The 25,086-nt window shown below is 42.1% G+C and overlaps 1 protein-coding gene across 2 annotated transcripts in view; it reads left to right on the top strand.

Annotated features, from left to right (window-relative positions):
• Positions 1-25,086, top strand: part of LOC124606665 (solute carrier family 22 member 7-like) — an 87,055-nt gene that overhangs the window by 32,147 nt on the left and 29,822 nt on the right. For both annotated transcript variants that reach the window (XM_047138676.1, XM_047138677.1), the window contains exons 4-5: positions 11,367-11,524; positions 17,555-17,723. In XM_047138676.1, the coding sequence (XP_046994632.1) occupies positions 11,367-11,524; positions 17,555-17,723 (327 nt within the window). The remainder of the gene's footprint in view (positions 1-11,366; positions 11,525-17,554; positions 17,724-25,086) is intronic.

Genomic DNA, 25,086 nt, shown 5'->3' on the forward strand with positions numbered 1-25,086 from the left:
ACAAAGTTTTTGATAGGAGAATTTCAGTTCCTGGTATCCGTTCTGTACATGTGTTAACATTTCCCCTTTTACTGTTTCCATAGATATATTTGTGAACATACTCTGCAAACTCCGATTTTCCTCCCAGATTCCATTTTCCAACGGCTGGATTGCAATTACCTCTGCTTCACTCACAAGAAATGGCTCTGAGCACTATGGGACTTAACATCTTAGGTCATCAGTCCCCTAGAACTTAGAACTACTTAAACCTAGCTAACCTAAGGACATCACACACATCCATGCCCGAGGCAGGATTCGAACCTGCGACCGTAGTAGTCCCGCAGGTCCGGACTGTAGCGCCCAGAACCGCACGGCCACCGAGCCGGCACTTCACTCACATAACAGAACATTATAGCCATGATAATATATTGTGGCGTCGACATCACGTAGGAGAAAGAAATTACCCAGAATCCCCTACTTACGAAAAATGTGTATCTCACTGAAAACTACTATAGAAAACTAAAAACATAATATCAATCGATGTAATCCAACACGAAATTAAACAAAATACACCGCTACTTTATCACTTATCCCTAGATCTAAGCTCATGAGGTACACTTTGTGATACTCTTGATCTTCCTGGTAATTTCTTTTTCTGCTGTAAAGGTGCAGCTATTTGCAATAATGAATCGACTATACCCTGGATTTTTTAGTTGTACACACTCAACAGGCATATTAAATAGACATTCCTGTCCAAAAGGTGACTATCACGTAGGGGATTAACATTTTCACAATGGTACCGTGGACTCGTCCCATACTATCATCAGCTTCTGGATGGAACGAACTAAAACACGATTTCGTTATTTTCAGTAAGCAACATAACTGTTTCGTCAGATTAGATATAAAACTAGTTCCTTGACTTGTTACTATAGTTTCTAGTACAACATACTCAATTATCCATTTGTCAACCATGGCTTGAAGTGCAGTACTCACTTTTTGATCCGGTATTGCTATCATTACAAAGTATCTTGAAAAATGGTCGATGATCGTTAGTACATACTTATTACATGCTGAAACAGACCCAATATGTCAAGTCATACGTTTTGAAAATGTTTTTTCGAGTCTGCTAATCTATGAAGCTGCACCTTTAGCTGACTCAAATCTGTTCGTTGAGGACATGGAATGCAATATCTGACATATTGCTCCACAACATCACATTGTGTTCTCCACCAAAATCTTTCTGCGTCTCGTCTTCAGCAGCTCCCCTGTCTCCATATCCTGATAGTATCGTCATGTGCTGGTCGTAAACCTCAGTTCATAGTGTTTCAGGAATGATGACGATGGTCTGCATTAGCCGACTTGCACAGTATCTCTTCTTGCTAAAGAAACTATGGTGGTTTACTGTACGCTTGGCATTCTCTATCCACTGCTTGTGTCCTTTTAAAATCTACTTAATTCAATCCCGATGCTTGCAAGACAGCAAACTGAGCGTATCCACATTCGTGTGTTTGATACGAGGTTTGTGAAGTACTTCATACTGAAACTCACAAATATTTTAGTGCCAATCTTGTTGAACTATAATGACTTCACACTTACGGCCATATTGGTAGCAATGTAAATATGGAATATGATCATCAAAGCTAACATCCGCTTTTCTGTAGCAGGATAATTGCGCTCAGCTTTATTCAAGTGATGGGGCACACAAGCTACAGAATATTTTTGTACGTCTACAGTCTGATTGAAAATGATGCCCAAAGCTGTATCGCTTGCATCATTTAATAATGTTGTTGTTGTGGTCTTCAGTCCATGGACTGGTTTGATGCCGCTCTCCATGCTACTCTATCCTGTGCAAGCTTCATCTCCCAGTACCTACTGCAACCTACATCCTTCTGAGTCTGTTTAGTGTATTCATCTCTTGGTCTCCCTCTACGATATTTACCCTCCGCGCTGCCCTCCAATACTAAATTGGTGATCCCTTGATGCCTCAGAATCACACGATTTAATTCGACTACATTCCATTGTCCTCGTTTTGCTTTTGTTGATGTTCATCTTATATCCTCCTTTCAAGACACTGTCCATTCCGTTCAGCTGCTCTTCCAGGTCCTTTGCTGTCTCTCATCGGCGAACCTCAAAGTTTTTATTTCTTAATAATAATATAATGATATAAATTATTAAGTAAAACCAGGAATAATTAGTACAGGATCTGAAGTCAGTATCTCCTCCAAATTTCGGAACGCTGCTTGACGTTCTGATGTCCACTGAAATGTAACTCCTGTTTCTAGTAATCTAGTCAATGGTTACGCAATTTCTGCAAAGCCTTTGACAAATTTTCGATAATAAGTTGCCTATTGTAATATCTCTTTATATTCGATGAATTATTCTGATACAATTCTACCCTTGAATGACGTTTACTGATTTTCTATCTTCATACTCGCAGAATCCATGCGCAAAGTAGTTTCATACAATAGCTATGCCAGGAGCGCATAATTATTCTTTGTAGTACTCTCTCTGGTGGTTGTCAAAAAAAAAAAAAACCTTCCGAGATTGTCTTCGTGCCGATTATCCTGACCTTTGTTTGAAGAATTGTAATTTGAATATTGCGATTTATGACAAAAGATAACTGATACGAAATTGTACGATTAAAAGGGATATAGATATATATTGCTCCTTCATACAATAGATGTGTAGCGCCTACCATTCTACATTATTTGACATTTGAGAATTAATGATATTCATCGATATATTGCGTAGTTGTTAATCAGAAGGGAACTTCCGAAAGACTGGATACGAACCTGCATCTAATGATCCAAGAGCTCCATTACTTCTTCGGAAGGTTAAACTTCATCAAAGCCAAATATCCGCTTGATCTGTGGTTTCCCGACCGATTATACAACGCTCCCAAAATTACGAGGTATTTTATTTGTACAGATTAGCAGACGCACGAGCCTGCAGAGAAGAAGAATCATCGCCTGATTTCATTCTAACAAGTAAAATTTCTGAATCATTTTGAGTGACTGAGTTATGATTGGGTTTCCTATTATGAATGACTGATTGCTCGAACGAATTGAGAACTACATAATTACATAGATAGGAGGAAAAATTACACTATCCATTTGGTGGGAGGAGTGGGCATCATTTATACAGTACATTTTGCTCGCATTCTACATATACATCTGCGTGATTATTCCGCAATTCACAGTTAAGTGTCCGACAGGGATTGATTGAACCACTTTCACACTATTTCACTACCCTTCCACTCCTAAATAACATAGCGCCAAAAAAAAAAAAAAAACGAAAGCTTATTTGTGTGAGCTCTTATTTCTCTTATTTTATTACAGTCCCGTAGGTGGGTGTCAACAAAATGTTTTCGCATTTGGAGGACAACGTTGGAAGTGGAAATTTCGCGATGAGATCTTGATGCAAGGAAAAAGGCCTTTGTTTTAATGATTGACACTCCAATTCACGTATCATGTTCGTGGCACTCTCTCCCGTATGTCACGTTAATACAAAATGAGCTGCCCTTCTTTCAACTTTTTAGACGTCCTCTGTCAATCCTGTCTAGCAAGGATCCCATACAGCACAGCAGTACTCGAGCGGAGGACAGGCAAGTGTATTGTAGAGAGTCTCTTTGGTAGATCTGTTGCATCTTGTAAGAGTTCTGTCAATACAACGAAGTCATTTGCTTGCTTTCCCCACAACATTATCTAAATGTGCATTTCGATGTAATTGGTTCGTAATTCGAATTCTTAGGTGTACAGTTGAATTGCCAGCCTTTAGATTTGTATGAGGAATTTTGTGACCGAAATGTAGCAGATTTCATTTAGTACTCATGCGGATGATCCCACACATTTCATTATTTATGGTCAACTGCCACTGTTCGTACCATAGAGGTATCTTGTCTAAATCACTTTGTAAAATTGGGTTTTGATCATCTGATGACTTTACTAATCGCTAAATGCCAGCATCATCTGCTACAATCTAACAGGTCTGCTCAGGTTGTCTCCCAAATCTTCTAAGTGATAGTGCTCCTGAACCAACTCTTAAAAATTATTTTCGGGGAACGCATTTGGTACGATTTTGGATGAGGTTCTATGCCTATAACTGATATTAAACATGTATTTTCGCTAACATATCTAGGGCAGATTGAGATCAGCACCAAGTATAATTGTGCGAATGGGGTACGCATCTAAAACAAGATTCAAGTCGTCTTTGAACTGTATGGCAACTTTATCGTCAGAGATAAAATGTATGTAAGAGCAACCAAATATTAATTTATACTAACCATTCTAACTTACAGGAACTATCTACTTTCGCTACAGTATACACTACTTGTAACAGTAAGAAAGAGGTCACCACCATCCGTATTTAACCAATCCTTTTTGATCACCGTTACCCTGTTATGTAAAATTTTGGCTGTATCTATAACGATTTGTGCTTTAGTGCTTTCTACACCATTATGCAGTGCCTGTGTTGTTCTAATGTTCTTTGCAAATGTCCGAAGGGACAGGCACTGCAGTGATAGACAGCCGTATGAAATACGAGAATCATATTCACATTTGCGAATGTTGCTAAACTTCGATTGCACTGTTCATTGGTGATAATAGAAATACTTGCATAGACTGGGAAACGAATCCTGATCTTCGACTTTGTACGAGCAGTCACCTTGACTGTCTCGACCAACCGAGCACGGTCCCAGAACAGACCCAAACTTCCATACGTCAACGCTAATAACTGTTCTTCGATTTTGATCATACGTCTTTATCTGCACAGGATTCACAGTATCTGTGCGAGTGTAAGTTGTAGACGGTAGCGGTGACATATGGAAGTTTGAGTCGGTCCAGAGAGCATGCTCTGGTGACCGAGGTGCTCAAGGCAACTAATCGTGTAAGGTGGAAGATCTGGGTTTGAGTCCTGGTCCATGCATTGATTTTCATTATCACCAGTGCATAGTGTAGCCGAAGTATAGCAATATTCGAAAATGCGAATATAATTCTCTTACTACAGCGCTTTCTATTAGCGCCTGGAGATCTGATTCCTTCCAATCACAGCTACGACTAAGACCTGTGGTTCCTAGGTCAATCCCTGTCCTGTGTTTGACTTGCAGTTGTACCAACATGAGCCAGCACCTGTCGTTTGTTGCTCCCTGTGCTCTTCATGTTCCACGTCTTGTATGACTCCTCCCGTGTATGCACACAGAGCGCACACTGTATTTCTTCCCCTCCTTGGTAGGCGTATCCCTGAGGGCCTCCATTACAAGATTAACGTTGGAGCTCTCAACTAGCAATAATCGTACACACTGTAACTACCTGCAACATGCAGCAGAGAGGCTTCTTCTAAAACAGGTGAAGTACCTGCATCTGACTCAGGTTCTTTATCAGTCACAGATAGCTCCTTAAACTTATTCATCGGAGGAATCAGGTCTTTTGATCGACTCCTCATAAAGTCCTTCATTGCCTGCATCACCTTAGGGTGACGTCCCACTCATCCTCAGTGTGGGCGATAAACCGGGCATAAGCAGTAATGAACTGATTTGAGGGACACGTGGGGCGTCCCGGACGTCCTCGGCTCTCCACATCTGGTCACTCACAGCGTCAAACTATTTCACTGAAGCCAGCATTGTCTGGAGCAAAAGCTCACCAACGCAGCAGTCACAGTTACTATCCATATTAAAGATGGTGGAACTCTACATTACACAATTATTAAAACGTTAGACTGTGCCTGGTAAGTACACAAACACACAAGAAATTTCAGGATTAATCTAGTAACCACAGAGGTATGTCAAGAAAAAGGTCAACTCAGTTTGGAGGTCGTAAAAATAATTCACAAATGAACGCTGTACTTGCCTATGCTGCTGCAACAACCGAAGCATCCACCTTCACTGGCTGTCTGACCGGCACTGAACAGTTGAAACAAAAATAAAAGCCTCTGGCCATACTCTACACTACACAGATATTTAACCGCTAGACTGAGCCTAGTTTCTGCAGGATACGTAAGCAGTGCCTGGTGCATTGGACAGGCTGTTATATCCGGTGAAGCAGGAATTTAATCTCTCTTCAGGGCCTGAAAGAACCATGCTACAAAGGGGGCCAGACACTCGGGCGATCTGTCGCAGGATGATATTTGGCACCTTTGTAACTGCATGCAGGAAGGCAGGCCAAATTTGTCGGCAGAGGAGGATATACTATATACTGTTGCGACTGTTGGGGCACACTTTGCTACTAACTGTGTGTGTCGTTGAGTTTGAGTTTATTTTAATTTTTAAAATTTTTTTTGAGTCGTCAGTATACTGACAAACTTGATGCAGCCCGCCACGAATTCCTGGGCTGTGCCAAACTCTTCATCTCATGGTGGCACTTGCAGCCTACGCTCTCAGCTGTTTGTGGGAAGTATTCCTATGACTGTCAGCTTTTAGCTCTACAGCGCCCTTAGCACCATGTACGTTATTCCTTGATGTCTTAACAAATGTCATATCATCCTGTCACCTCTTCTTGTTAGAGTTTTCCATGGATTCCTTTCCTCTTCGACTCTTCCCAGAACCTCCCCATTTCTAACATTATCAGTCCACCTAATTTTCAGCACACGTCTGTAGCACCACATCCCAGACGCTTCGATTCTCTTCTGTTCTAGTTTTCATACAGTTGCCTAGAATTTTAATTCCACTCTTGAACCTGTCTTTTATTTTCATCATTCCTTCTTCGACGTATAGTCAGAACAGTAGGGGCAATATGTTATGTCCCTATCTCACACAATTTCTAATCCGAGCATTTCGTTCTTGGTCTTCCACTCTTATTATTCCCTATTCACTCTTTGTATACCTTGTATATTAACCGTCTCTCCCTATATCTTACCCTCATTTTCCTCAGAATTTCGAACATCCTCCCTCCTTTGACACTGTAGAATGGTTTTCACGGTCGACTAATCCCATGAACTTGTCTTGATTTTTCTTTAGATTTGCTTCCATTATCAGTGGAAACATGAGAACGCCTCGCTGGTGCCTTTTCCTTTCCTAAAGTCAAACTGATCGCCATCTAACTCAGCCTCGATTTTCTTTTTCATTCTTCTGTATATTATTCTTGTAAGCAACTAGAATGCATTAGCTGTTAAGCTGATTGTGGGATAATTACCACACTTGTCAGCCTTTGCAGTCATAGGGATGGCGTGGATGATATTTTTCCGAAATTCAAATGGTATATTGCCAGACTTACACAGTCTACACACCAATGTGAATAGTCGTTTCGTTGCCCCTACCTCCAATGATGTTAGAAATTCCGTTGGAAGATTATGTATCCCTTCTGCCTTATTTGACCTTAAGCTTTCCAAAACTTTTCTAAATTCTAATTCTAATATTCACTTTTATATCGACAGCTGTTTCTTCTTCTATCACATCAGACAAGTCTTCCTCCTCATATAGGCCTTCAACGCAGTTTTTTCACCCACCCGCTGTCTCCTATGCATTTAACAGTACGATTCCTTTTGCACTCATAATATTACCATCCTTGCTTTTAATTTCATTGAAGAGTTTTTTGACTTTTCTGTCCTGTTCCTTTTCGATTTCTTCACATTTTTCATGCAGCCATTTCGCCTTATCTTGCCTGCACTTCCTCTTTATTTCAATCCTCAATGACTTGTATTTCTGTATTCCAGCATTTCCCTGAACGTTTTTGTATTTCCATTTTTCATCTATCAACTGAAGTATTTCTTGTGTCATGCATGGTTCCTTCGCAGTTACATTCTTTGTACCTATGTTTTTCTTTACAACTTCTGTGATTTCTGTTCTTAGAGATATCCATTCCTCTTCAGCTGAACTGCCTACTGAGCTATTCCTTATCTCAGTATCTACAGCCTTAGAGAACTTCAAGCATATCTCCTCATTCCTTAGTACTTCCGTATCCCAGTTCTTTGCGTATTCATTCTTCCTGACCAATCTCTTAAACTTCAGCCTACTCTTCATCACTAGTACATCGTGATTTGAGTCTATATATGCTCCTGGATATTCCTTATAATCCAGTATCTGATTTCGAAATCTCTGACTGGCCATGATGTAATGTAATTGAAATCTTATCTTCCCCTATTTCCCGTCCTTTTCCAAGTATACGGCTCCTTTTGTGATTCTTGAACAGAGTATTCGCTGTTACTGGATGAAATTTGTGACAGAACTCAGTTAGCCTTTCATCTCTCATTCCTAGTACCAAGCCCATATTCTCTCGTAACCCTTTCTTCTACTCCTTCCCCAAGAACTGTATTTCCAGTCCCCCATGAGTACTAGATTTTCTTCTCCCTTTACATACTGAATTAGCCGTTCAATATCCTCGCATATTTTCTCTATCTCTTCATTTCTGCTTGCTACATCGTCATGTATATGTGAACCATCGTTGTCGATGTTGGTTTGCTGTCGATTATGATAAGAACAACACTATCACTGAACTGTTCACAGTAAGACACTTTCTGCCACACCTTCCTATTCATAGCGAATCCTATTCCTATTATACCATTTTCTGCTGCTGTCGATGTTACCCTATACTCATCTAACGAGAATTCCCTGTCTTCTTTCCATTTCATTTTACTGGACCCACTATATCTAGTTTTAGTCTTTGCATTTCTCTCTTCATTCTAGCTTCCCCACGACGTTCAAACTTCGGACGTTCCACGCCCTGCCTCCTAGAACGTTATCCTTCCTTTGGTTATTCAGTCTTTTTTAATGGTCACTTTCCCCTTTGCATTCCTCTCCCGGAGATCTGAACGTGGTACTGGTCAGGAATCTTTGAGACTGGTGAGGTCATGATGACACTTTCTAAATTATAGGCCACATATTCTGTGGATACACATTATGCACCTTCAGTGCAGTGGTTTCTATTGCCTTCTGCATCGTCAAGCCGTTGACCATTGCTGATTCTTCCACCTCTAGGTGCAGTTTCCCACCCCAAGGTCAAGAAGGTGCCCTGAATCTCTGTCCACTCCTCCGTCCTCTTTCAGAAGGCTGTTGTCAAAATGAGGGTGACTACCTACGCCAGAAGTCTTTGGCTGACAAAACTGATGATTTTGTTAGCGTATACTATATATTTCTAGAATGAAGAACTACTTGTCACATTATTTGAGGGGTTGGAAGTGCAAGCGGTACAAGTGGGGTTTCACAAAAGAAATGATCTAAATAAACATTTGGCAAGCAAGCTAAAACGTGGATCCCTTCTGAGCAAAATCACTTCAATAGATTTCCCGTATAATGCCATATTCTGTGACGATCAAATTTAAGCTCCAAGCCAGTGCCTGGGCTGCATTTAGAATGCAACTAGTCCAGATGAAATGGCGAGCGGGAGGAGAATTCCTGATCCTTAATGAAGGTTTGGGTATTTAACTTTTTGAGAGTACAACGATAGTGAAATTTGTGTGCTTTCAAGAGTTCTTATAGTAATATTTAATGCATGTTTAAATAGGCCGTAATTTGAAATACCGCTTGTACATGTCGAGGCAAAATGAGCACACGCACATTATAGATCGTAAGGTCTCTGAATTTGGACATGCATATACGGAATGTGATAAAGATTTTGGCCTCTCTGAAAAGGCAAGGAAACACTTCAGACATGTGTTACTTCCCCAAGACAGAAAGCAAGTGGTGAAGAAGCTCAGTAGAACACGTTCGGTAGTGGAAACGAAGACAGAAACTTTCCTTTAATTAAAGCTATGGATGCCATAGAAGAGGATAAGGTTGCTAAAGACGCAGAAGGAAACAAAATACAAAGTAAAGTAAACCAGGTGGATATGAATCAGCAAAGATAGTCCTCTAACAGTGCAGTGAAAGCATTCATTATTTATAGAAGCGGACTTTACGAGGGCCAAGACTGGTCTGCCATCGATACCTCTTCTTGAGCCTATGCATCAAGATAAGTTTGAAACAAATTTTGAGGACTGGAAAATTCTTGGGGAGATGAAGAACCACATCTCTCCACTTCACTTTGAGTTCTACAACAACATTATATGCTATTCCCAGACAGCAGTTACCATGGGTGTAAGAAGAAAGATTTGAAAAAGAAGAGGACGTGGCCAGAGAAGGGAACGAGGAAGACTGAAAATGCACAATGGTACAGCCACCCGAGTGTTTGCCAGCAAGGACATTCTTCAAGGGATACCGCAGAAGGAAATGATTACGGTTATATAGATGCTGACAGTGATGGGATTAGGGAGAGTGGCTATGAATAACCGCTCATTTATGTTGGAACCACGTCAGTAAGTTTTCGTTTTGTTTTTTTAACTTTATTTGCTGTGTACCCATTGTTTTTCCGCTTGTTGTATTAATTTAGTTTTAATTACTCACATATCCTCGTTTTATAGTGAAAAGTAGTGTGCTATGTCTATTATACGTGTCTGCCTAAAAAGATTTTCAAAATATAGCGCAGTAAATAAAATGATTTCGCGCTTCTACAGGTTTTACGCTAAAAAGATTTAAGATGCAAGAAGTATATTTATTACATTATATAAATAATGAAGGGGCACTACAATACCTAACCATACCTACAACTATACACAGGCCAGTTGACCATTAGGAAAAAATACTGATGTTTCGATAATAGCTCAAATAATTTATAAATTGTGATTTAACTTTGACAGTCATTTACTGAGTTTGCTTCAGCAAACCCTTGTATCACTTGTACTCTTAGCCAATCAATAAAATGACCTTTCCCTTGAGCATGTTGCATTTTTTCCAGCAATGTACAAATCAACTACTACCACAAACTGATTTGACATGATATCTTCGAATAGAAAGACAGAAAGTTAGTTGGAATTTGTCAACTTGATTTGCGTATGATGTCATGGAACTCGCCTGGTGACTACTTGGCCAGATCAAATTAGGACTCTAATTACTAGATGGCAAAACCGAATAGTCGGTTGTTGTTACCTACAGTGTGCGCTGGACCAACAAAGACGACCATGGGGAAGTAACAAGCTGATAATTCTGCACTCGCAATATGCATTGGTCGAAAGACCTCAAATGTTTGATAAATTAGTGTAAATCTGGAATGAGATAAGTTCCTTCACAAGTACGGATCAAAGTAAAGTTTTAAGAGAGATCTCTAACGTTGCTATGAGTTGCAGCACGTTAATCAGGTCACGGAGAAGGTTTCACATTTCTCATAGAAACTGACCTGAATAAAAGATTTTAGCATCAAGTATAATAACAAAAATTACCTAACCTGAAACATACATAAATATTTTTGAAGACAGCAACATTTATCTGAGAACGACGGAACTTCATAGTTAGTTCTGCAGCAGAAGGTGAAACTATATGTTATTTTTATAAGAATTACATTTTATATAATTTGTAATGACCATCTACACTGAGTGATAAAATTAATAAATTTTTTCATGTAGAGTGAAAATGTCATTGTTTCCAGATTTGGCAGAAAAAAACAATTTCTGTTGAGCATATCCGTGATAGCAATATCCAGATCGCTGCTAACGGTTTCAGCGGGTGTGTACCCACTTTACGTCGCCCTTTCGGCCTTATCTGAAGCACCTGGCATGCCGTGCATTGAATCAACAACTGCTATAGGTGAGTACAGTAGCCAGTGTGATCTCTAATCAGAGAAAAATCTGTTTCACGCGTCATATCCCTCTTTATTATGTTATGCATCGCTGAAGGACTATATTACACCTCTAATGCATTCCTTCTTTCGCTGCTCACGTTTTACTTTCCTTTTTTCATGGACTATCCATTAAATGTTTGCAAACTTTTTGATATACTTTATTTTCATCCCTTGCACTTTAATTTTTTTTAACTGATCTGCAAAAACGTCTAAAATTCAGAATTAATGCCTGTCATCTACCCTTTTGTCAGTCCCATTCTCAACACGCCCCCTGTGTCACCATTGTACCGACGACTTCGTCTGCTCCGCATATTTCATTTATACACTAGTGGCCATTAAAACTGCTACACCACGAAAATGAAGTGCTACAGAAGCGAAATTTAACCGACAGGAAGAAGATGCTGTGATATGCAAATGATCAGCTTTTCAGATCATTCGCACAAGGTTGACGCCGGTGGCGACACCTACAACGTGCTGACATGAGGAAAGTTTCCAACCGATTTCTCGTACACAAACAGCAGTTGACTGGCGTTGCCTGGTGAAACGTTGTTGTGATGCCTCGTGTAAGGAGGAGAAATGCTTACCATCACGTTTCCGACTTTCATAAAGGTCAGATTGTAGCCTATCGCGATTGCGGTTTATCGTATCGCGACATTGCTGCTCGCGTTGGTCGAGATCCAATGACTGTTAGCAGAATATGGAATCGGTGGGTTCAGGAGGGTAATGCGGAACGCCGTGCTGGATCCCAACGGCCTCGTATCACTAGCAGTCCAGATGACAGGCATCTTATCCACATGACTGTAACGGATCGTGCAGCCACGTCTCGATCCCTGAGTCAACAGATGGGGACGTTTGCAAGACAACAACCATCTGCACGAACAGTTCGACGACGTTTGCAGCAGCATGGACTATTAGCTTCAGCGACGGAGACCATGGCTGCGGTTACCCTTGACGCTGCATCACAGACAGGAGCGCCTGCGATGTTGTACTCGACGACGAACCTGGTTGCACGAATGGCAAAACGTCATTTTTTCGGATGAATCCAGGTTCTGTTTACATCATCATGACGGTTGCATCTGTGTTTGGTGACATCGCGGTGAACGCACATTGGAAGGGTGTATTCATCATCGCCATACTGGCGTATCACCCGGCGTGATGGTATGGGGTGCCATTGCTTACACGTCTCGGTCACCTCTTGTTCGCATTGACGGCACTTTGAACAGTGGACGTTACATTCAAGATGTGTTACGACCCGTGGCTCTACCCTTCATTCGATCCCTGCGAAACCCTACATTTCAGCAGTATAATGCACGACCGCATGTTGCAGGTCCTGTACTGGCCTTTCTGCATACAGAAAATGTTTGACTGCTGCCCTGGCCAGCACATTCTCCAGATCTCTCACCAATTGAAAACGTCTGGTCAATGGTGGCCGAGCGACTGGCTCGTCACAATACGCCAATCACTACTCTTGATGAACTGTGGTATCGTGTTGACGCTGCACGGGCGGCTGTGCCTGTACACGCCACCCATGCTCTGACTAATTGCCCAGACGTATCAAATGGTTCAAATGGCTCTGAGGACTATGGGACTTAACTGCTGTGGTCATCAGTCCCCTAGAACTTAGAACTACTTAAACCTAACTAACCTAAGGACATCACACACATCCATGCCCGAGGCAGGATTCGAACCTGCGACTGTAGCGGTCACACGGCTCCAGACTGTAGCGCCTAGAACCGCTCTGCCACTCCGGCCGGCCAAGACGTATCAAGGCCGTTATTACGGCCAGAAGTGGTTGTTCTGGGTACTGATTTCTCAGGATCTATGCACCCAAATTGCGTGAAAATGTAATCACATTCAGTTCTAGTATAATATATTTCTCCGATGAATACCCTTTTATCATCTGCATTTCTTCTTGGTGTAGCAATTTTTAATGGCCAGTAGTGTAATACAGTATGAAGTATAAATACACTTATCAGTTCTTAGGAACTGCATACAAGTGGTCCCAAACTATATTCAAACTCAGATTTAACGAGATCTTGAGAAGATACGTCACAGCTTACAGAATACTAGTAGTTACCCCGGCCGCAGGACAGCAGGTCGTAGCACGGGTCCTCCGTGTGCCACAAAGTGTGATCTCAAGATTATGCCAACGATTCCAGCAGATAGGAAGCGTGTCCAGGCGCTGCAGTACGGGACGTCCAAAGTGTACAACACGATATCTCACCATCAATGCCGGCAGACGGCCACGGAGTACTGCAGGTAGCCTTGCTCGGGACCTTACTGCAGTCACTGGATCAGTTGTTTCCAGACACATAATCTACAGACGACTGAACAGACATGGTTTATTCGCCTGGAGACCTGCAAAGTGCATTCCACTGACCTTTGGTCACAGGAGAGCCCGTAAAGCCTGGTGTCAAGAACACAGTAACGGTCATTGGAACAGTGGTCCCAGGTTATGTTCACGGACGAATGCAGGTATAGTCTGAACTGTGATTATCGGCGGGTTTTCATCTAGCGTGAACCAGGAGCCAGATACCAACCCTTTAATATCCTTGAAAGGGACGTGTATGGAGGTCGTGGTTTGATGGTGTGGGGTGGGATTATGATTGGTGCACGTACACCCCTGCATGTCTTTGACAGAGGAAGTGTAACAGGTCAGGTGTATCGGGATTTCATTTTGTATCAATATGTCAGCCTTTTCAGGGGTGGAGTAGGTCCCACCTGCCTCCTGATGGATGAAAACGCACGGCCCCACCGAGCTGCCATCGTGGAGGAGTACCTTCAAACAGAAGATATCAGGCTAATGGAGTGGCTGCCTGTTCTCCAGACTTAAACCCCATCGAGCACATCTGCGATGTTCTCGGTCGACGTATCGCTGCACGTCTTCAAACCCCTAGGACACTTCAGGAGCTCTGAGAGGCACTGGTGCAAGAATGGGAGGCTATACCCCAGCAGCTGCTCGACCACCTGATCCAGAGTATGCCAACCCGTTGTGCGGCCTGTGTACATGTGCATGGTGATCATATCCCATATTGATGTCGGGGTACATGCGCAGGAAATAGTGGCGTTTTGTAGAACATGTGTTTCGGGACGGTTTTCTCGACTTATCACCAATACCGTGGGCTTACAGTTCTGTGTCGTGTGTGTTCCCTGTGTGCCTGTGCTATTAGCGCCAGTTTGTGAAGTGCCGCGTTGTGTAGCACCAGATTCTGCAATTATCTATAATTTATGAGCATGAGTGTAGTTTAATCGCAGACTTTGACCTATTCTGATAGAACGCCTTGCTGCCGAACACATAACAAACGCACACAAGTTAACGACCGTATGGTTCATATTAAAGGTCAACGTTTTAATTCACTGGGGCAAGATTGAGACAGCACTTCCGCAACAAGGCACAAACAGTCCACATCGTAAACCGGCCACTCGAATCTGGAAGGGGATGGCCCCAGATCTGCGTTTGACGTTCTCCCTCACCAGGTTACTGCCCTAGACGTATCCCGGCAGGCACAAACAGAGCACGTGGCTCAGGCACTGTCGCTTTACCGGCAGTTCGAAACACCCGCCTGCTCCAACAGGTTCACGGCTTCATTAACAAACAGCACAGCGCTCCATGCCCACTTGCTTTAGCCGTGGTCCTTTCTCCAACCTTTTACTGCGTGGAGCCCACGTTCCAACTACCAGGGTTCCGCTGTCGCGCCACGGATGCGCGCTCTGACATAGATGGCCACGCAACGGCACAACCGACAATCGAGGGATCAAAGATAGCCGCACGTCTCAACAACAGAATCTATATCCATTTGAACCGACTACTGTATTCATTCCTTGGCTCTCCTCTACTATTTTAACCCTTTACCTACCATCAAGCCTCAGAGGCCTGTCAGTGATATTTCTACGAGGGTGAGTCAAATGAAAACCTTAAATTTGGAATAACAAATCTAAATTTCGCGCCTTTATCCTGTATGAAGGTAAGCGTGCTACAAACGGCTTGCAGAATGGCCTGTAGGTGGCAGTATAGTGCAGATGCACACACACCGTCGCAGTGTCAGTATAAAGATGGCCACCCCACTTGCGACTTGCACCAGGGAAGAACAGCATTCTGTTATTCGGTTTTTGCGTAGTCAAGGTGTGAAACCTATTGAAACTCATCGACGAATGAAGGTTCAGTACGGTGATGCATGTTTGTCACAGCAAAAATTCTACGAATGGAGTTGGAAGTTCGCAAAATGGTGTGACTTCAGTGGAAGGTGCTCCTCGTCCAGGTCAGGCACAACGAGTCGTGACTCCACAGAACATTGCAGCAGTTGAAGCCATAGTGAAGGAAAACCGCCGAGTGACACTGAATGACATTGCAGCATGTTTACAGATTAGTCATGGCTCAGCACACCATATCGTGCATGATGTGCTCCTGGTCCACAAAGTGTCTGCAAGATGGGTGCACGGCAGCTGACTCCTGAAATGACAGAACGAAGTGTTGATGGTTGTATAGAACTTCTTCGGCGCTTTGAACGAGAAGGTGATGGCTTCCTTGCAAGAATCGTTACTGGGGATGAAACCTGGGTTCACTTCCACCAACCGGAAACGAAGAGAGCGAGCAAGGAATGGCGCCATTCCTCATCACCAGAACCAAAGAAGTTTCGCACAGAACCATCAGCAGGAAAGGTTGTGATGACTCTCTTTTGGGACAAAAAGGCGTCATTTTGGAACATCACATGCCTAAGGGGACCACTGTCACCAGTGCATCATACACAGATCTCCTAAAAAATCATCTGCGGCCTGCAATCAAATCAAAGCGTCACGGATTGCTGTCAGCAGGTGTTCTTTTGCAAGATGACAATGCAAGGCCCCACACTGCCCGTGCAACAATTGCAACAATCACAGACCTGCATTTTGAGTTCCTTCCTCATCCATCAAACTCACCAGACCTTGCCTCAAATGATTTCAATATGTATGGACCACTCAAAAACGCAATGGGAGGAAAGCAGTTCCGTTCTGATGAAGAGGTAAGCCACGCGGTGCATGAGTGGTTGCGCGGACTACCAAAATAACTTTTTTTCTAAAGGAATTTATGCACTTTGTAAGCACTGGAGGACTTGCATTGAGCATGGGGGAGATTATATTGAAAAGTGATACAGCTTTGTACCACTTGTGCACAATAAATAATATTTAAAAAATATTTAAGATTTTCATTTGACTCACCCTCGTACTATTCCTAATATTTCTCATTTTTAGTAGAGCTTGATGGTCAGCAGTGTCAGTGGTCTTTGCCAGATCTAAAAATATACCTGTGATACGTTCATTGTTGTCTAATTAATGAACTATTACTTACTTGACCTCTGCCATAGCTACTGAGAAGTTATCCGCAATGGCTAGAGCTAACGTTCTTTATTAGTAGGATACCATCACAATATGCGACAGTGAACCCTATATCGCTGCAATCGAAAGACTCCCTTCTTCCCTCATACTTAAGAGGATTGGCGGTTCTTTCCGTATGATGTAAGTCTGAAACCAGCTACAGGTACAATAATTAAAATTATGTCGAGAAAGATCAGTATTCTGCTCAGCAGCGCCTAACTGACGGCGGTCATGGATCCAGATGGTCTTCCTGCGGCCTCTCAGCTTCGCTACTAATAAATCACTCTGAGATTTCAGTTACTCGATTTCCCTCTTAAGCAAGTTTCACAGAAGTTGATCCTACGGATTTGACACTCAGAATTTGTTTATTAGTGTTCAGCTACCATCCATTACAGCATTCCTTTTCCACTCTTTCTCTCAGACATTGTAGGCTACTGTAGATTTCGTTAAAATACAAACTTCTTACCGAGGTGTTATCATGCTTATATTAACTTAGGTCTAACAAAGTCGCATAAAAGAAATTTAATTTCTTAACCAGTTTCGGGCACTAGATCTCGAAATACATTTCCTGTTTATGGTTTACGTGTTTATGCATAACAACAGTGAATGAATCAAACGACTGTATGGAAATTTTTGTGTTACAGGTATCGAATTGGCTGGAATAAAACATCGCTCATATGTGAACTTTTTAGCAATTGCGTCTTACTGTATTGGAAGCATTGGTATGGGGTTAATAGCCTGGACTCTAAGAAACTGGGTACATTTCGTCCTTGCTGCCTCAGTTCCGTGCTTCATTCCTTTGCTACTTCACAGGTAATTGTAGTGTAAGAAAATGATCGGAGGAGGTCTTAGTCGTTTTTACGAACGGAAGCTCTATATTGTCTATATATTAAGTACGATTTTAGAAGGAAACGCGACTGCAGCTCCATCTTATTTTAAATTGAAAGGTATCTGTCGATGAAAGATCTGGTTGGGGATCGGTGCTCGTGATGAAGGTGTCCATAAAAATGAGTGTACACGAAAGAAAAACCTTTGATGTTTACATGAACTGAGTTCCCGGATCTGCACATTTATGATAGTTAAATAAGAATTAAATAAATAACATGGCCATATTTATCTGTTGCAGAACGGATAGCAGTAGGACGTAAAATGGAAGTTTGCGAGGGAATACGTAAGCATGTGCTCTGGTAAAAATATCACGTTTATTCGAGAACAGTTGAACGAACTAATAAACTAAACAATTAATAAATGGATGATGATTGCTCTTCTTCATAAAACTCTCGTCTGAGTTACAAAGTTACATTAAACGCGTCTTGGAGACCCCACAACGATTTATCATTAATCATTAATTATGGAAGGGTCAGAGGAATGGCGACATTAAAGTACATATACACATATAACAGATATTCAGGACAAATATAGGAATAAAGAAAAAACTTCACCACTATGCACATGGTTGGCAAACGGTCGTTCCCTTGGCTTGAGTGCACGAAGAAAATGAACAAGAATTCATCGATAAGAATAAATGTTAACAGTTGCTCCATAGAAGAAATTCTGAAACTAATTTGGAAGTCTTACCCTGAGAATCAGTAACTGTGACATGTAACTATTCTCGCAATACGTCAAGACGTGGTCGTCACAATCAAAAGTTCTGCACAAAATGAGTGGTAAAATTCAGAATGATGATGATGATGATGTGGTTCCATACACCGAGTAGCGTAGGGAGCGATGCGGGAGACATGCACCGCCGACTAGGCAAAGTCGTAGCGAAGGTGCTTTGCCAATGCCTTCCTCCGACGGTAATGGCGATGAATGATGATGATGATAACACAACACCCAGTCATCTCGAGGCAGGGAAAATCCCTCACTCCGCCAGGAATCGAACCCGGGACCCCGTGCGCGGAAAGCGAGAACGCTACCGCAAGACCACGAGTTGCGGACTAACTTACCACATTGGACTGGATATAGCACTGGGAGTCATGATCTGAGAACTTAAGGCTCTCAGATCCGTACTTAACACGTGAAGAGACAACAAAGGCATGTGGAAAATAGATTCCGAACTGAAATCGAAATTCGTGACGTTTCAGAAATCTGTTCAGGTGTACTATACTAGTGAGATCACCAACGAACTAAATCAGACAGAACTAAGAAGATACATCACGAGTCCATATGTCTGAACAGAAATGGATCGGAACAACGGCTTGCACAAGTGGCCAAACGAAACCGGTTACAACGTTCCGAAATTAACCATAAAAATTCCATATACCGCTAAACGAGCAATGAACGATGATAGCTAGGCGTATTTTTGGCTGCAGCTGAAGTCTACACAAGTAAGACAATGAATTAACTGTGAATAGGTACACTCACACGTAATGGGTTTCACCCACCTCGCGTCTCCCAGAACCCTGAACACTGCCGATCGAACTGTTTTGGAACACACGTGTCCCGTTCCTTCAAAAGTGGCCAAAGAGCTCCCTATTGTATGGCGTCAACCTGTACAAGAGCTTCGTCCAAGGCGAACAGAAACCTCTTTGCTACCTGGTACGTGCTTTAGTTCCACAGATCTAGACACTGAAATTTAAATTGTCCATACTGCACATAGATGTATTGAATAAGCGTGTGGGGCTCCGATAATTACCAAAATCTTATTAAATTTTGAGGTGAAGTAAAGGTAATATACTTTGTGATCACTATAGACACACTCAGCTACTCAGTCTTTTATAGTTTGCGCCCAGAATCGAGGTGCCAGAGGTGGGTACATTACAACCCAAAAATCGATGCGATAAGAGATATGAACAGAAATGTTAAGTCTAAACGACTGTAATCCTCAGATTTTCTCTCAGAAAGTTTTATAGATCAGTCTAAATAAATATATAAATAAGAAGCAACAACAAGAGTAGCGTTTCATATTTTCTACGCAGAAAGAAGATTATCCAAGCGACTAAATTAAAGAATATCCTTACGCTATAGGGTATATGTAATTTCAAGGTAAACTTGGTAGTTTTAAAATCATGACTGACGAATAGAAAACATTACTCTACGCCAGACGCAATCAAATCATTAGATTTTCTACCATCAACTTGATTCCATTTATTATTGCTAGAGTCATGCCTTCAATTTCTCCTCCTATATTTCCAAAACTGAACTAAGGGTTAAATTTAAAAGTTTTCCGCTTTGAAATAAATGAAAGTTATGGCGTGTGAGATTAAATGGTATTGTATTTTATAAGTTGTTGCCTTCTGCTGTCCACTACACACAGCATCGGCTGTCAGTGTCACGAAGGTGTCTTACATGGCAGGGCTTGCTACTGGATTTGCAGTTCGAGAGAAGAGGCGCTTACATCCCCATATCGTCATCCAGATTTAAATTTTTCATGGTTTCCCTGAATCACTCAAGAGATTAGAAGGGTTGCCCATCGCTCTCCAAGTACCCAACTCTGCTTAACATTACAGCCTTAAATTGCAGTCTTATGGCTGTTGGCGAAAGAATGACACGAATGACTGGTTTGACGTGCATAGCTACTTCCTTTCCTCGTGGCAACAGTACTAACCAGGATTGCAGCATTTGGAAGTCCACTTGGAGGCTGGCGGTTATTGGTAATAGATTTAGATCATCAAAACTGTTTTTTTATTTTATTTATATTGTTCATCACGCCTCTTACTGCTTTGTTGAAAATTAAGTTTAGTGGTTGAAGCTACTTGGAGAAGGACTGGCAGTCTTTGTAATCACCTATTTAGGGAAACCATAGAAGAACATAAATCTGGATGACCATACGGGGATGTGAACGCCTCCTTACCCGAATGTGAATCCAATGGTAGCAAGTCCTGCATTGTGTGAGCTGACTCTGGAGTGCAATAAAAACCAGAATTGGGGTAGCAGAGTACTGAAATTGCGTCCAACTACTGCTTTGCCTAGTGTTACATTCTTCCGGGTATAACAAACGGTGGTTAAACATTGACAGGGGGTGTTCTTGTTGGTGTGGATGCAGGTATAACTCACTATAGTGTGTAAACATCTGGAAGAAGTGCTGGGTGAGGTCGACAGACTACTGTTAGACCGCTGTCCTGATCTGCAGCAACGTTGGATGACCTGAAACGAATGCTGTGGCACCTGTGGAACACATGGAGTCGCCTGCAATCACTGACGCAGTTGCGCCTTCTAATGCGCTTGCTCTGGAAGGTCGACGTTTACCTGACGGTGAATAGCAAACAGTGACGAAGTCGCAGATATCTGGACGTACTTCGAAAGTGGGTACCAAACGCAGAGCTGTCCCTTACACCTCAAAAATGGATTTGAAGTATTTCCCACTGCTAAAAGTACATCTGAGCCAGCACAGGACGCTTTATATGTTGAGATTGGGCAGATCTTCCTGAAAGGTCCAAAAGCAGTGCTTGCCACTGGGAGCATAATTGTTACACGGGTATTGATGCCCCTTGTGGAAGTTACAGGAGGGTTTGGGAAGAAAGGCTAGTGACCAACTTATCTGCTTGCCAGGCGATCTCGTGAAAGATGTTGTCGAGGCTCTGCCGGGAGCGATTGAGACCACTGTATACTCTCACTTGCAAATCGAACGACGACTGCCGCCTAAGTTTATAGATCATTCCAATTTTCTACAGACAGCTCCCTACTTTGATGAAGACAGTCTTGACTGTGGGGTGGAGGCATATTTAGCATTTTACATCATTGTTCCCAAGAGCGATAGTGATCCTCTGGTATGGACCCATATGGAAGGCTTAAAGAAGTGTCAGGCAAGTGTGTTATGATCTTGGATGCGGATTTCTCGACCTCCTCTGTTGGTTGGAGAACTGTAGATCAGGTGTACACTATAGCCAAGAAGCGGCTCCTCGTGTGGCGTCCATACCTGGGTGATTTAGGAGAGAGAAATTCATCCACAAGAGCGATAAGATAAATTCTGATATCTGACTGGGAAGAGTATCAGTCCCACTGAAACGAAAATAATACCCACACAGTGCTTGGGATGGAAAGCTAGTTAAACCAACCGTCAATAACAAACGTACCAGGGTGGAGAGGCGGGGGGGGGGGGGGGGGGGCAGGTGGCGTTGTCGGGATTGGTGAAGGTAGATGGAATTACTTGGGAACTGAGAGCAGGAATGCCCGGATACAGTTGTCCTTGAGTGTTAAGCCATTGGACAATAGATTTACAAAACATTTATTAACATCATTTAAGGAACATACATTGGTACTTAGACCATTCAGCAGAATTACTTATATTGTGATTCCAAGTCATAACGTGTTCTACTAATATTAAAAAAAAGTTAACATTTCTGATTGGCGGCACTAAGCCACATAACAGGTTCTCAACACAACTAGCAAAATTTCTTTAACTAGTTTGAGGCACTAGCCACACATTTTTTTTAAAGAACAAGGTAATAACAACGTACAATGACATCTTGACCTAAAGCCAATGGGTACAGCTTCAGATTTGCGAAGCAACAACCCAAGACAAATCCAACAGCCATTGGTGCGTGTGACTAGATAACAAGTAGACACTACAATGGATGCACAACGCGAAACAGCAAACATTTTAAAATTTATAATTTAATTGAGCAACGTCTGTGGACTACAAAACATGGGCTCTAGTCACTACAGCAAAATATGCGAAGTTTAAAGATAATTTGCTTACGACAAATAAAATTTTTATCCTAAAATTGCATGAACACGAAAACTAGTCCTTGATAACTAACGACCTAAAATTTAAATCTCAAATGTAACAAGTTTCCAAAATGACCTTGGACCCCTTTTAAAATTACAAGATACATCACCAATAGTGAACCACATTTTTAGATACGAACTGTCAGTGACTTAAACTTCGGGCACTAGCCCTCCTTGAAATTTTCCCCAACGCAGCACAAATCTATGGCACACTGTAGTTATTCAATATGCGGCAACAGCCACTTTGAACTACAAGTTAATAGGCCAATTTTCCTTAAGCCCTATTACGTAGGTAACAAAATAAAAGATGTTTGAAATCAGCAACCACATTGAGCAACACGAAAACTGTCGGTTTCCTTAAAGTTTAACACTTAATTTGGTGCTTTGAGTTTTTGTCTTTACGAAGAATGGTTTTTCATTTTGAGCTCAACAACCCAATTAAGCAATACGACCACTCTTTGTTCCTTTTAAAATTTCACCACTTACATTTGAAATTTAGGTACTTGTCATCCAAGAGAATAATCCATAACTTTACTGTTGGAAATGATGAAACAAGAATACGTGGTCACTTACAGCACCTTGACTCGACAGCTACCTTTTCAGCACTCAGGAATCAAAATTATACTAGCTATTACGTTGCAGAAGGTTTACTAGCGCGTTTTGCTCTCATCATAGAAACAGGCCATCAGTAAACAAAAGCCATCAGCTGATAACGTTAAGCTACCACCATACTCAAGATTTTTCGTTGTTTACATATAAACTCCCTTCTCCTACAGCAAATAACAGAAAGAAACATTAATCCACACTGGAACATGAAAGACAGCAACCCGCCACAATTCTCAAAGCATGAAAGATTGTCAACATTCAGGTAATGTGGTGGATCTAAGTAGAACACAGCAGTAGTTCAAACAATAGTGGTGTCCTTGCAGTTGATCACAGCCACATCATTGGCCCACTTTCGCCATTCTTCTGTACGTCAAAACAACAGCCGAATACCGACTGCCAAGGAGCCGGCCGTTGTGGCCAAGCAGTTCTAGGCACTTCAGTCTGGAACCGCGCTGCTGCTAAGGTTGCTGGTTCGAATCCTGCCTCTGGTATGGATGTGTGTGATGGCCTTAGGTTAGTTAGGTTTAAGTAGTTCTAAGTCTAGGGGAATGATGACCTCAGATGTTAAGTCCCATAGTGGTCGGAGCCATTTGACTGCCAAGGCGCGGCTGTGCCCACCTCACGAGATTCTGTCAAACCCCTCCCACTGACGGCCCACAGCTCACTCTTCGAGCGTACGGGCAGAGGGCTTTTCCTATGCTCGGAACGAGTACGACCTCTGACTTAGCCGCATCGATGCAACTACACAGCCGATAGACAGGTCCAGTCGATTCACACGAATCAGAAATTTTAAATTCTGATTTGAATGTATATTGCAGAGAGAGACTGAACGTGTTTCTGTCAGTAAAATATGCATCAAAATCTAGTTATATTCTGGATGTGAAATTAATTTGGGCAAAGATAAGTATTAAACGTGGGTCAAACATGGGAGTCACATACTGTCTGTAGAACAGTATCAGCGGCTCATGTGAGGGATAGCTTGGAGAACATTTTGCATAAATTTACTGGTCATATTATAGTATTAGCTGGAAATTTCAACTTGGCTATTGACAGGGAGACTCAAATGAGTAATACATGTTGTAGGAATAGGGAAGCATGTGAAACTGTTCTAAATGCCTTATTCTAAAATCACTTTCAGTAGCTAATCATGAGCCAACTCGTGAAAATACCCTATTACAGCTCCATGTCATTAAGAGGCCAGAACTAATCGACACAGTTAACTTAGACCAGGTATTCAGGGGTCAAGTAGCAATATAAATAAAGATAACAAGATGTTACTGCTGAACAGGAGAACAACAAACAGATTGCAGACTAAGTGATAAACACAGAAATATCATACTCCGCTCCGACAACAGTACGCAGATTCAAGAGTACTGTAGGGGCTAGGGGTCCTCTAATGGGTAGGTGACATCAAATCCAGAGACTTCCGGCTTGGTAGCAGGTGACTCATTGTCGTATAATCAATCGTTTGTGGTATCCTCACTCAGTTCCCCCTTTAGCGGAGTGGCTTTCTGTGGTAGATATTCCCAGTCAGTGGAAGAACTGTTCCAGGTAGTGGTGCTACCTCCAAGCACTTTCATGCCTCCAATTTTATGTCTATAGCAAGGCAGGCTCCACAACTACAGAAAGTGAGGGAAGTGAAGACATATGGAGAATGAACCCCTGGCTGGTGACACCTGCTGATGGTGGATGTCAAACGAATCCGCTGCTAGCCAGCATCACTACATTCTTCCTCTCTTAAAGAAATGGATCCTCCAATTTCCATGTTACGGTTGAACCTGTAACTATTTTATTTTTCACACAGTTCATACTGAACACATGTTTATCCTGTCTTTAGCTCTCTCTTCACATTGATGTCTGCCTGCTTAACTGAATGGTAACTTGTTTGCCTACCATG

The sequence above is a fragment of the Schistocerca americana genome, chromosome 3 (assembly GCF_021461395.2).
Source record: "Schistocerca americana isolate TAMUIC-IGC-003095 chromosome 3, iqSchAmer2.1, whole genome shotgun sequence".
In the NCBI taxonomy this organism is placed as follows: domain Eukaryota; kingdom Metazoa; phylum Arthropoda; class Insecta; order Orthoptera; family Acrididae; genus Schistocerca; species Schistocerca americana.